Source organism: Ursus arctos, unplaced genomic scaffold (assembly GCF_023065955.2).
Source record: "Ursus arctos isolate Adak ecotype North America unplaced genomic scaffold, UrsArc2.0 scaffold_11, whole genome shotgun sequence".
In the NCBI taxonomy this organism is placed as follows: Eukaryota; Metazoa; Chordata; class Mammalia; order Carnivora; family Ursidae; genus Ursus; species Ursus arctos.
In genome coordinates, this window is record NW_026622775.1 from 29,859,177 (window position 1) to 29,872,958 (window position 13,782).

At 34.2% G+C, this 13,782-nt stretch overlaps 1 protein-coding gene across 2 annotated transcripts in view; it reads left to right on the plus strand.

Moving 5' to 3' along the window:
* NAA15 (N-alpha-acetyltransferase 15, NatA auxiliary subunit) overlaps nucleotides 1–13,782 on the plus strand; it is a 79,286-nt gene that overhangs the window by 39,013 nt on the left and 26,491 nt on the right. For both annotated transcript variants that reach the window (XM_026499371.4, XM_026499372.4), the window contains exons 7-14: nucleotides 2,719–2,838; nucleotides 4,185–4,280; nucleotides 4,431–4,537; nucleotides 6,795–6,867; nucleotides 9,728–9,897; nucleotides 11,109–11,261; nucleotides 11,789–11,917; nucleotides 12,983–13,196. In XM_026499371.4, the coding sequence (XP_026355156.2) occupies nucleotides 2,719–2,838; nucleotides 4,185–4,280; nucleotides 4,431–4,537; nucleotides 6,795–6,867; nucleotides 9,728–9,897; nucleotides 11,109–11,261; nucleotides 11,789–11,917; nucleotides 12,983–13,196 (1,062 nt within the window). The remainder of the gene's footprint in view (nucleotides 1–2,718; nucleotides 2,839–4,184; nucleotides 4,281–4,430; nucleotides 4,538–6,794; nucleotides 6,868–9,727; nucleotides 9,898–11,108; nucleotides 11,262–11,788; nucleotides 11,918–12,982; nucleotides 13,197–13,782) is intronic.

Consider the following 13,782-nt stretch of genomic DNA (forward strand, 5'->3'; position numbering starts at 1 on the left):
TGGAAAATGAAAGAAGAATAACAAGTAACTGAAAATAGAAGTACTTTTCTAAGAATTACCGTCTGAAATGTCTCTTTGCCTGGGTTAGTCCAGGGAACTGATGTTTGCTGGTTTCAGATTCCTTTGGCTCCTGTTGAAGTTGAATACTAAAAAAGTGCAGTATTTGCTTGTATAGTGGATATAACCATTATTTGCCATATGAGCTTTCAGCAGAGGATAATGCTGCTGGCAAGAAAAAAAATGGAAGTCTCTACCCTGCTGGAGCTCATTTGTGAACTATAGATCCAGAACAGCCATCTTTCACTTGAATTGATCCTCCCTTAACCATCTGTTAGTTATAAAGGGAGGGGATTTCTGACTTTATGAAAGGATCACAAGATTGGAAAAAACTAGTTCAGGTTCTTTCATTGGCTACTATAAGTAGCTGTATGACCAGTCAGAAGGCTTGGACCTTTGTTTCTTTATCAAAATACATGATAGTTTTCAAAATACTCTTAAGTACATTATTTCATTTGATCTTTTTGATAACTGTATTAGCGATAAAGAATGACAGATCAAGTTAGGTGAGGATTCAGAATTGATCAGTGGATTTTAGGAATTTGGAAGTCATTGGAGAGACCTTAACAAAAGCATTTTCTGAACATTGGGAAGGAGGGTGACAAATCAAGTGGAATTAAATGACATTGGATGTCGAGGAATTAAAGATAGCATGCATGGATGACTCATAAAAGAAGTTTTGTTGTCTAGGGAAACAGATAAGTGGGGTGGTGCTAGATGAAATGGAATACAGAATCAAAAGGTTTTTTTTTACAGTATGTACTTAATGCTCACTGGAGAATGATTCAGTAGAGACAGAATATTTAATACAACAGAGAAGCTGTGATCTAGTGGATAAGTTGAAAGATGAGCTTTAGATAACAACATGAATAGTTCACAGTAGCAAGTGAGGGTTGAATACATAGGTAAGTAGATATATAGATGTAGTAGATATCTGGGAGTTCTTCTAATTGCTTCCATTTTCTCAGTGAACTAGGAAAACAGCCATCAGTTCATTCCACAAAGTATGTATTGATAGTTACAGTGAATCAGGTGGTGGGGACAGGTTATATAAAGAAAATAGAAAGGAACTGAGAGTAGAACATTAATCGTTGGAAATTCTAGTAATAAAGGCATTGTTACTGGTCTGAATAATTTGCGAACTTCTGGAGTGCGTGAGTGGGCATAGTTAAGCAGGAAGTTTCATTGTTAATTCTTTACACCACCAGTTCCTTCTACAAAGAAGAGGTGGGAGAAAATTAAGGAGAGGAAATGTTGGATGGGTGTAGTGTAGGGGAGAAAAGTTGCAGGATTTTTTTGTTCTCAGTGAAGTAGGCTTTTGATTAGTATAGAGCAGGTTTGTCAACCTTGGCACTGTTTTGGGACTGAGATGTTGGGGATGGAAGTTTCCTATATGTTGTAGTTCACTTAGCAGCATCCCTAGCTTTTACCTATCAGAATACCAGTAGCACTGCCCCATCCCTTATTGTGATAACCAAAAAATGTCTCCTGATATTGGCAAAAGTGCCCTTGGCTGAGAGCCGCTGGCTGATACAGACGTTAAAAATATGGGCTTTTTAAAGCCAGATTACTTGGATTCAAATCCTGATTCCAACAACTAACTATCTTAAAGTTCCTCAGCAAGTTTACTTAAGTTCTCTCTGCTTTAAAATGATGAAAATAATAGTAAACTATCTCATAGAGTTTTGAGAACTGAATTGCCTAATGCATGTGAAATGTTTAAGTCACTGGCACACAGTGAAAACTCAGTAAGTGTCCTTTTTTTTTTTTTTTTTTCTGATGAGAGCAGAGGGTGACAAGGATGAAGTCATGGTTTGAAAATAATACCTTTGGTGGATGGAAGCCCATTAAGGATAAGGAAAAGTGTACCTGAGCAGTGCTTGAGGCTTATTTGATTTTGGAGCTCATAGATTTCTAGGGAAACCAGTGCCTCTGTCTGTTCATCTAATGACCTGCTTCTTTTTGTGAGAAGGTGTATAGCAAACAAACATTTGGGAGCCTTAGGTTTTGAGACTGATTTTGACATTGGGGCTGTTAATACCATTTAGGGATGAGATTGGCTATGTCACCCAGAGAAAATCAGCAGTGAGTCTGCGAGTTACCGAAGGGTCTGAAGAAAAGGGAATGGTTTTTCTCTAAGATTGAAGGCTAAGTTTAGTGAGACAAGAATAAGCTAGACAAGACAATTAAGCTTAAAGCAAGATAGCTGCCCTATTTGGTAGACTGAAGAGCTAGAAAAAGCAGGTTTTGGATGTGGTCATGACCGTGGGCTGCTATAGCAGAATCCTTTTATAATTGATTCGGAGATCATAAGGTTAGAGTGTTGGATTGGGTCAATAATTCAGATGTGAAATTGTCTGTGTTATGTCAGGAATAATTAAGTAGTAGGTGGTGGCTTGGTGACTGTGTTTAGTGAATTTGGGGAATAGCCTGGAGTTAGACAAATACCTGAATAAATTGAGGATGTAGAGAGGATGGCATTTCTACATAAGAACTTCAGAAAGAGAGACAATAACATGGTAGTCTTGCTGAAGGGAATTAGGAATTTAAGAGGATACCAAATCCACTTCCCAACATTGAAGAGATTTTAAGAGAAAATTCAAGGAAAAGTTAAAGTTATAATCAGAAGATATTTAGTTAATTTAATTTGTTTTTCATCAGGGGAACTTCTGTTGCAGTTAGGTCGTTTGGAAGATGCAGCTGATGTTTATAGAGGATTACAAGAGAGAAATCCTGAAAACTGGGCCTATTACAAAGGCCTGGAAAAGGCACTCAAACCAGGTAGTATTGTTTAAAACTTTTTAAGTTTCAGTTGCTCCTTTTGTTGATAAATATTTTTTTAACTCTTTGAAAAGCTTAACTAGAAAAATAGTGGTTAAGAATTGGTTTCAAAATCTGAATACAAAAGTACAGTTGCAGACTTCCATTTAGTATGGCAGATTGAGCATTTTCTGAAACCTCTCTTTTACACGTTTATAGAAATAGTTGAGAAAAGAATTTCATAAACAACTTTTAATAATTTGCAAATGGCATGGCAGCATCAAAAATTGAAAGGGAAATTCCTCCTGACAGAAATGTCTCCTTACTTACAGAGATGTCTCCCTAAAGGAAAGAAAGCTTAACTTCTGTGGCCACAGCTGCATGGCCTGCCAAGGGCACATGAATGCAGCCGAGCTGAAAGAGCCGCACTGTTTCCTGTGTGGGAAGAGGGACTAAATTTCCATCACTTAAATGAACTTGGGTCCAGAGACTTTCCCCACAACTCCCCTTCACCCTCTCCCATGAATGGGACTCAAAGAGAATAGTAGAGAAGACCCAGAAACATGTCATCTACAAATAGGGTCCTTAGCGAAGATGATTTGATTTGAGGCTGTGTCTCACTCAAGACTGGTAGTGAGCCAATACTGATACACTGATATATACAAGAGAAACCTTGTAACAAAGAATATTTTACTATTCTGAAACACTGTCACAGGAATGGTAATCATTAGTACAGCAAAAGGGAGTAAATGGAGGAATCTAAGGTGAAAAAGGGAATTGCAGCTATGAAATATGAAAAGTTATGAGAAAGTACTAATTAGGAATCTAGGAAAAGAAAAGCCTACTTACTGAAATAAAAATCTTAATAGATTGAATGGAAGAGAGTCCACAACTGAGGAGAAATTAGTGAACTGGAAGATTGAACTGAGGAGAGCTCTTAAGTGAGAGTGAAAGAAAATACAAAAGAAATATGGAGAAATGGAAGATTAGGGGATAGATCCAAAAGCTCTAAAATAAAGGATAGGCTGAAGAGAATAGTAGAGAAGCTGTGGAAACGTAATAACCAAGCTTTTCTTAGAACTAAACTGAGTCCTTAGATTCTGAAAGATACCTAAAGCAGAAAGGATAGAGAAAATTATATATTTTAGATGATTACAGGCATTTAAAATATGAAAATACTAGAAAAATATTCTAAAATGATTGTTGGTATATTTAGGTTATTAGATTATAAATTTTGTTTTCTCTAATTTTTCTGCTTAATAAGAATTTATATAGACTTTGAGAAATTTATAATTTGCTAGAAAAAACATACAAGTTAGGATTAAATATAAAAAGAATTTTTTTGTTTTGTTTTGTTTTGTTTACAGCTAATATGTTAGAACGACTAAAAATTTATGAGGAGGCCTGGACTAAATATCCCAGGGGACTGGTGCCAAGAAGACTGCCATTGAACTTTTTATCTGGTGAGAGTAATTGCAAAGGAATGAAAGTGATGTTAGGATTTACAGTTTGTTTCCTTGGTTTTAGATATATGAGTGTGCATGTTAGTATTAAAGTATGTATTTTAGAGTTGTCTGGGTAAATGCAAATCAACAGATTTTTTTTCTTCCAAGGTGAGAAGTTTAAAGAATGTTTGGATAAGTTTCTAAGGATGAATTTCAGCAAGGGTTGTCCACCAGTCTTCAATACTTTGAGGTCATTATACAAAGATAAAGAAAAGGTAAAGCAAAATACCATTTTTTCCCCACTATCATTTCTTCACTCAGTGTTTGAAATCATTGATTCTTGATTATCTGTGTACATAGTACATATTTTGTGAATCTGGTATCTGTTTTCCTGTCTTGTGGTTTAAATGCTTCTGTACCTCTTACTTTTCATCCCTTTCTCTTTTTAATCAAGTAACTTATTATTTCCTTATTTTCTCTTTTATTTCTGCTATTTACTTTGAGTCAGTGTAGGTATGAAAAGTTGGTAAGGTAGTGATTTCTTCAATATTTTCTCTAATCCTTGTTCATGGTGAAAGTCAGAAGTAATTTTTTAAACTAAGGTTTAGCTTAGTAGTCTTTCTCCTTTTTTATTTGGTAGGAAAAACTTCTGTCAGCAGTTTGTTTGCTGTCCCAGTAAGTTAACTTTTTGAGCTATGTATAATAATGCTCAAATTGCTTATTAAGAGGGTGGTTTTTTTTTTTTTAAAGATTTTATTTATTTATTTAACAGAGAGACAGCCAGCGAGAGAGGGAACACAGGCAGGGGGAGTGGGAGAGGAAGAAGCAGGCTCCCAGCGGAGGAGCCTGATGTGGGGCTCGATACCAGAACACTGGGATCACGCCCTGAGCCGAAGGCAGACGCTTGCCCTGAGCCGAAGGCAGACGCTTAACGACTGAGCCACCCAGGCGCCCCAAGAGGGTGTTTTAATACTAATTTAGATTATTTTGCTTGCAAGTACAGTGACATCAAGGCATGCTGGTTGGATAAAAAGAAATCAGTTACAGTGAAGAATCAGAAAGGTGGGACAAATTAAACATGCTAAACACTTTAACCTAAAGCATAGAAGGTGTGCTTATTTTCCAGTCTTTTGTTGAGAGGCCCAAGGTATGGGCTTTATTGATGACTTTCACTCTTTTTTTAATTGCATAAATCAACATTCCTAAAATGTGGTCTGTTGTTTTCAGTATCAGTAGCATGGGAACTTGATGCTTACGAAGCAGTCTTGATTATAGAAGCCTATATATTACGATTTTCCCCCTTATCATTGAAACCTAAATTTGTTAGAAGTATATAATTTATCCTTGAGTCTCTCCATGGTATTCAACTTAAAACAGTTTTTTCTTTTGTTCTCATTTATTGAGTTTGCATAATATTGAATTAAATTCTGTTATGATGATAATAAATGCAACTGATTTAAACAGGTTTGGGAAAACAAAACTCTTAGTAAGCATGTAGCTCAACTTGTGGGAGCGGAAGAACATGGGCGCACCAGAATAACCTAGCTGTGACCATTCAGTCCTCACAATTTTCTGAGGTAATGGAGAGAGCTGGTGTTAATCTGTTGAGTCGGTTAAGTTGAGGTCATTCAGGAGAGCTTCTGTAGTAACAAATCCATTATAGATGGATTAAGTGAAGAAGGGAATTAATAAATTAAAGGTATTCACAGATCTCTTACAAAGCCAGGAGCAAGTGGTGTAGTCATGACTCAGGAGAAACCAGAACCCAGACATCCACTCACTATCCTGGATTTCAGAAATCCACCCACTGTTGTGTTTCAGTTTTACTAATGCTTTCCCTTTGATTCTAAAATTGAGAGTTGATGCTATTATGTACTTTTGGAATTTCTCTTTTCACATAGTTTTTAATTCTTGATTCCTGAAGGGCAGATGTTAATTGTGGATATTATTTATGTGAATTGAGATAAAAATGAACCAAGATAAGAGTCATCCACAATATCACCTCTTTTTATCTACTCTTTTCCTGATTTCTAGCTCAGCTTCATTCATATTCCCTCCTTTCTAGCAGGGAAAGGAGTTGCCAGTAAATTTTTAGAAAGTTGTATCTTTTTTTTTTTAACTTTATTTATTTATTTATTTATTTGAGAAAGCACGAGCAGGGGGAAGGGCAGGGGGACAGGGACAAGCAGACTTGCCACTGAGCACGGAGCCCAGTGTGCGGCTAAATCCCAGTACCCTGAAATCATGACCCTGAACCAAAATCAGGAGTCGGACACTTAACCGACTGAGCCACCCAGGCACCCCGAAAGTTATATTTTAATACCTCCAAAAATGTATGATTTATTTGCTTTTAAGTTTTTATCCATAGGTTAAGAGGTTTATAGAAGGGTGTGTGTGTCTGTGTGTGTGTGCGCGCGTGCGCGTGTCTTGGAATGTTGACGTAGCCTTTTAAAATAGTGAATAACATGTTTTGTACAAAAATGGTAACTGCATTTATATATATTAAAGTATGCTTGTGTGTTTGTACTCTAGGTGGCAATCATAGAAGAATTAGTAGTAGGTTATGAAACTTCTTTAAAAAGCTGCCGGTTATTTAACCCTAATGGTAAGTGCTCAAGTTTTATGTTTTAAAAATGTCTTGAAAATTTCTTAATCAGAAGGTCAATATTCATTACTTAGACAGTAAGCTTAGTATATTTAAATTTTTTTCTTTTTAAGGTGGAGATGCATTAATTTGCTCATTGTGTGAAAATATTTGGTTAAGAAGAGAATCATATTATCTTACTGGAAAAAAATGTAAAATTTAAAACATCTACAAAACTAGGCCTACTCATACAGTGATCCTCCATCATTTACCCAGCATCCATTTTCAGTAATTTTTAACTCATGGGAAAACATTTCATCTATATTCTTTCTTTCCTTTTTTTTTTTTTTTTAAGATTTTATTTATTTATTTGACAGAAATAGAGGTAGCCAGAGAGAGAGGAAACACAAGCAGGGGGAGTGGGGGAGGAAGAAGCAGGCTCATAGCAGAAGAGCCCGATGTGGGGCTCGATCCCGTAACGCCAGGATCACGCCCTGAGCCGAAGGCAGACGCTTAACCGCTGTGCCACTCAGGCGCCCCTATCTATATTCTTTCTTACTTCTCTCTTTTCCCATGTATTCTGAAGTAAATCCCAAACATCACATCATTTTATCCATGACTATTTCAGTATTCTAAAAATCATAACCATAATATCATCACCACACCTGAACATTAATACTTTATTAAGATCAAAGAAAAAAGTCCATGCTTACATTTCCAGTTATCTTAGAAATGTCATTTTTTTTCCCTCTTTGGCTTTGAAGTTTGTTTGAATGAGGCTCCATATGAATCTGTACTTCAAGTTTGCTATGCCTCAGCTCTGTTACAAAGAATCTATAGGTTTTCTGTTTGCTCTTTTTCCTGCAGTTTATTTGTATAAAAAATTCGGGTTTTTTTCTTGAGTTTTTCTACAGTCCAGATTTTGCTGAATGGACGCTCATGGTGTTGCTTAACATGTTATTCCTCTGTCCTCTGAATTTGTTATAAATTGGTAGTTGGATGTAGAGCTGTGCTATCTAGTATAATAGCTATTAGCCACATATGACTATTAAAATTTTTTAAATTAAATGAAATTAAAAATTCAGTTCCTTAGTTGTAGTAGCCATAATTCAGGTGCTGCTTAGTAACCATGTAAAGCCAGTTCCCACTCCCATATTGGTCAGGGCAAATACAGAACATTTCCATCCTTGCAGAAGCTTCTAATGGACAGGTCTGAGTAGAGGATTAATGAGATTCATTATTTTGTTTGTTTGTTTCCTTTTAAATATAGGGGGTGAACATGGTTATTTCATGGCGGGGCTGGTAGTATATTCTTCTATCAGGAGTCATTTAGTGTTTGTTTTGTATGTTAGCAACTGTCAGTAATTACAAATTGATAATAGTCTATCATTCGTCTTCTATTATCTTATAAGAGAAATTTCCCTTCATCTGTTACCTGTTTATCCAGTATTTTGGTTTATATAGGAAAAGCAAGATAAATGCTGCTTCTTTCCCCATATGTCCTACTTTTTGTTGTTATTCTTTACCAGTTTTCAAAATAATGAATTCATATAGTAGCGTCCTTCAAAGGTGCCAGTGCACATTTTAAAGGTATTATGAATTCATGGGTTTAAACATATTTCATGTTTTAAATCATTGCAGTTTCAAATGGTTCCAGCCTTCACATACCATGGTGTAGTAGTTGATAGCTTTTTGGCAGTTTGTTAATGACAAGATACTCCAGTTCATCTGGTACACTGCCCATAGCAGACCTGGAATCAATTGTTTTTCCAAAGGAGCCCTGGTTCTTACAGTGGGAAAGCCCAGTATGGGACCTGGGGTGCTCATTGCTATTGGGTTGATCATTGTTTCTAGGTCTCAGATTAATTTTAATAATACTTTTTAGAAGGCGGTACCATGGTTTCATTGGTTAATCATCATGATGTTCCTTTGATTATCAGCATTTTCCTACATATTTTACAAATGTGGAAGAGGTTCAATGACATGCCCAAGAATATGCAGCACTTTAGTTGCAGATCTATCAGATCGGGAGTTGGTGAGTTCCACTCCTATTGTTTGTCCACTGAGCCATCCTGCTTTTACGAGGATAAAAATAAGCAATCTATTGCTTTCTTTGAAAGCAAATAACAGTTCTTAGATTTTAGATATTGGTATTTAAAAAAGTATTTTATAATGTGTGGGTTGTATATTTAACTTACACATTTTCTTGTGAGTGTATAAAAATTAAATTATGAACTAAAATGTAGAGTAAGCATTTTTACTTATTTCATTTTTTGGGTATAGTTTTTATTTACCCTAAATTAAGCATCATTGCATATCAGCATAATATTAGAATATATTAATATAATCACCCAAAACTCAACCACATCACAAGTATATTTATGTATAGTTTAGTACATTAGCTAGAAATCCAATTAAGCAGTCAGGCCTTTTTTTTTTTTTTTTTAAACCTCACATTAGTGGAAGATCAAAATTTCTTCTGATACCTTTTTTGCCCCTCATAAATAACATCCTGATCTTTACACTTTTGTAGTACTAGCACAACTTGTCTCTCCCCACCCCTATTCCTTTCAGTTTCTTTTTTTAAGTAATTTTTTATGTCTTTGATCTCATTTATCTGCCATATTTATTATATGAAGTTCTTACTAAATTCAAGGTATCGTGTTAGGGGCTATAATGATAAAGAACAGACAACAGGGTCCCTTCCAAAGATCTTATAAATTTAAGGATGGTTTTATAGCTAGATAAATAAATAAATGGTTCAAATTACTTTTCCTTATTAATAAAGATAAAGCCATTTGGAGGTGGGTACTCTCTTAATATATGTAATGACTAATCTTGGTTTATTTCCTCTCCCACCCACCTACCCCACTTTTTAAAGATGATGGAAAAGAGGAACCACCAACCACATTACTTTGGGTCCAGTACTACTTGGCACAACATTATGACAAAATTGGCCAGCCATCGATTGCTCTGGAATACATAAATACCGCTATTGAAAGTACACCTACATTGATAGAACTCTTTCTTGTGAAAGCTAAAATCTATAAGGTAAAATCTTCCCCCCCCCTTTTTAATAAGGTAATGAGTCTTATAAAAACTTTTTTCTATAATTTGTAGATTCTGAAAGCTGTAATAAAAATGATACATTTGATGGCTCGTAAAACCTGGAATAAGTATGGAATATTTCTCAGTCTGGTTACTTTTAGATTTGTCATGGTCATAATTTTCTCACTTGTATCTCTCTATAAACACAGATATACATACATGCATATGGTTATTCAGATATGTGGTTATTCATATTACATATTCTTAAACATTCACACACGTGTCTGGTTATTTTTTTGGTTTTAAGTAGTAACAGTATAGATACTCAAAAGTAATTTGCTGCGACATATTTGTTTCTATTAACATTTGAGTATGATCAGGATCAGTATCTGGTAATCTTAATGAAATGAGACTGCAGATTTTACTATTTTACTTGACTTCTTAACTTCTTGGTCTCACTTGAGAATCTCCAGTCATATGTTTTAGCATCATGTTAAAGTAAACTTGGCTCTTCTCTTTCTTAATACAAATACAAATTAGTAATAATAGGTCTTAGGGAAGAGACTGAAAACTTACAATTTATTTACCAAAATATAATGAAATTAAGTATTATTTTAAAGCACTTTTCAAAGTCAGGTTATGCTCATTAGTTTTGTGGCTTTGACAGATGGACTAGTAATGTAAATTAAAATGCAGCATGGCATGTCCAGTAAGAGGCAGTAATGGTTCCATGGTTGCTTTAAGGTAGAAATTTGGCCATACCTTTGCTTTTTTTTTTATTTTTTTAACTCTTCAATGTTGAAGAATAATTTTTAAAATAAACATTTTTGTATGTTAACAGAATTTCCCTGATACTCAGCCATGATGCCTTTTTTGAACTTTATATTGTTCTGACTTAAAGATTTTAATTACTATTTATTCTTAAATTCAACTATTGTTTTTGAGTATTCATTATGTGCCAGACAGCTGATATAGTTGTATAGTGAGGTAATAAAGTTAACAATATTATTAAAACAAGTCTTTACTGTCAGAGAGCTATATTCTACATGGCCAGAAGAGTATCAGAATGTATATATCTACATTGATTAGGGTCTTAAGATCAGTCAGAAGAATACCTTTTTTTTCATTTGTGTTTTAAATATTTATCAATAGGTAACTAATTACTTGCATAGTAAAATTAGCATACTGACTGGTTTATTTTGCTTTTCTATAAGCATGCTGGAAATATTAGAGAAGCTGCGAGGTGGATGGATGAGGCCCAGGCCTTGGACACAGCAGACAGATTTATCAATTCCAAGTGTGCAAAGTACATGCTAAAAGCCAATCTGATTAAAGAGGCTGAAGAAATGTGCTCAAAGTTTACAAGGGTTTGTACAGCTAGTGTTCTTATGAATAAACAGTTTATACTTGTATACCTTGCTTATTTTTCAAAATTTGTTTCTAGTATTTTTAGTATCAAAATAGGATTTTAATTAAATTGCCTTAGGAGAAAGAAACGAATCAATATTAGTATAAAACATAATTTTCTTTTTAGTTGGTTGTACAGTGGGTTTTTAAACTCTGGTTTATACTGATGTATGTTCAGATGAATTTTTTTTAGGGGTGAAAGGAACTAATGTTAATGACTATCTGCTGTGTGCTAGTGTTGTCTTTCTTATGTTACTCTCCAACCCCAGTTACGTAGATCTTTTGATTATTTACAAAGGTACATTTTTTTTCAGTGATTAGAAATATAATTCAACTTCTTACACATAGTAACTGTTCCCTTTTATTCTGAAAGTTAAGTGATTTTGAAAAAATTTGAATCAGTTGACCATATTTTCCTTCTTAAATTCTATGGTGGAATGGCATATTTGGTAAGAAATGATCTTGAATGCATATAATTTTCATATAGGAAGGAACATCAGCAGTAGAGAATTTGAATGAAATGCAGTGCATGTGGTTCCAGACAGAATGTGCCCAAGCTTATAAGGCAATGAATAAATTTGGTGAAGCACTTAAGAAATGTCATGAGATTGAGAGAGTAAGTACCATATATATATATTTATATATGAGTTTCTCATTTTATTATATGTGGAAGGTTTTAGACAACTATAGTTTTTTTCTTTATAATTCACAGTAAGTGATTTCTAAATATCAGTGCTCACATTTTTTCAGTTTTTTATTGGAAATGTTATAGACTACATTTTCAGCAGACTTGATCCATTGTCTACTCTTTCAGCAAGAATTCATGTGAAAAACTTGATAGAAAGTTTATAGCTTGGCTGTTTTTATTGATTTTTGAATGTTTCAAATTGCTGCTCCACCTTCAGGAATACAAAGCTCATTAAGTTATCTTAGAAAGCTGTTTGTTAAGGGGTTGATTGGTGATGCAATATACCCTTGATAGTCATAAGGTACAAGCTTTGAATCCTTTTTACAGTATTTCTGTAGCCTATGTAATTCCTCATTTTCTGATACATTCATTGTTAGTCCTCTTCTGATTAATTTCTGTCACGACTGGTTAGCTTTCTTTTTTTGTGTTTTTCACAGATAAAGATAATTTATATAATTTCATGCTCTTCTCTTATCAAGTCCAGAACCCCAGAGCTTAGTTGAAATGTGTTAGGTTCTGGTTGCTTGACTTAAATGCTAATTGGTCTCTCCCACATACCAGCATAACATTGTGTAGAACTCAAATTTGTATTTTTAGAAAAATTACCAAAGACTACATATAGTCTTCTCAGGTCATTCTAAATATAAAAACTGAATGTTTAATATGTAAATGTACTACATCATTATGTATACTAATAAATTATGTTTGATTTGTCATGCTGGCTTTAAGTATGATTAAGGAAGGAATAAATACATATATTTCAAATCATGTGTTTCCTTTTCATTCAACAAATAACTCAGTACTTGGTGTATGCCATATACTGTGCTAGGGGATGGCCGATTGTATTTGATTATCTGATATGCAAAACATATGGGTGATTGTGATTTTTAATATCTTTATTTTACTAATTTTTTCACGCATAGGAAACAAGTAATTCTGAGTTTTCTTTGACATTATTACACTTCCATATAATAAAAAAGATAATTTTGTTAGCATTTTATAGAAATCACTGATGACCAGTTTGACTTTCATACATACTGTATGAGGAAGATTACCCTTAGATCATATGTGGACTTATTAAAACTAGAAGATGTACTTCGACAGCATCCATTTTACTTTAAAGCAGCAAGAATTGCTATAGAGATTTATTTGAAGCTTCATGACAACCCCCTTACAGATGAGAATAAAGAGCATGAAGCTGATACAGGTATAATATTCAAAGATTTCTTATTTGGTATGGTGTGTATGTGTGTCTTTGTATTTTTGTGTAGCATAGATTTTACTTGAGCTTTTTAGTAAGCACCTTGTGGGAAGATGTTATATGTGCTTAGAAAATGATGGACAATTTGTGGATTTCCCTAAGCAATAAAAGAAAAATACTGTGTATACTTTGAAAAGTTAAGCAGTAATTTAACGGATCGTTAGCTTTTAAGAAGTTGAATTTCATGAGTTTAACATTTAAAGTCTGGTTTACCCAGTACTGTAAATTACTATCATTAGCGTCGGCACTTTACATTAATGTTGACTGTCAGTATATCTAGTTATTCTTCTTTGTAATAGTTAACTTATAATTAACCTACTGAAAGGTGAATATTGCTTGAACATTAAAAGCTGGCTTGGAATTAAACTAGTAAAATTGCCTGGTGATTTATCATTTGGCCGGTTTTTAAAGTGCTATTTTTATACCATGATGACAAAATGTATAGTCTTCCTTAGATAATTATTTGGGAAAGGATCTCAGAATAAAAATGATACAGACATGTGGAAGGATATAAATACACATCCAAATATTT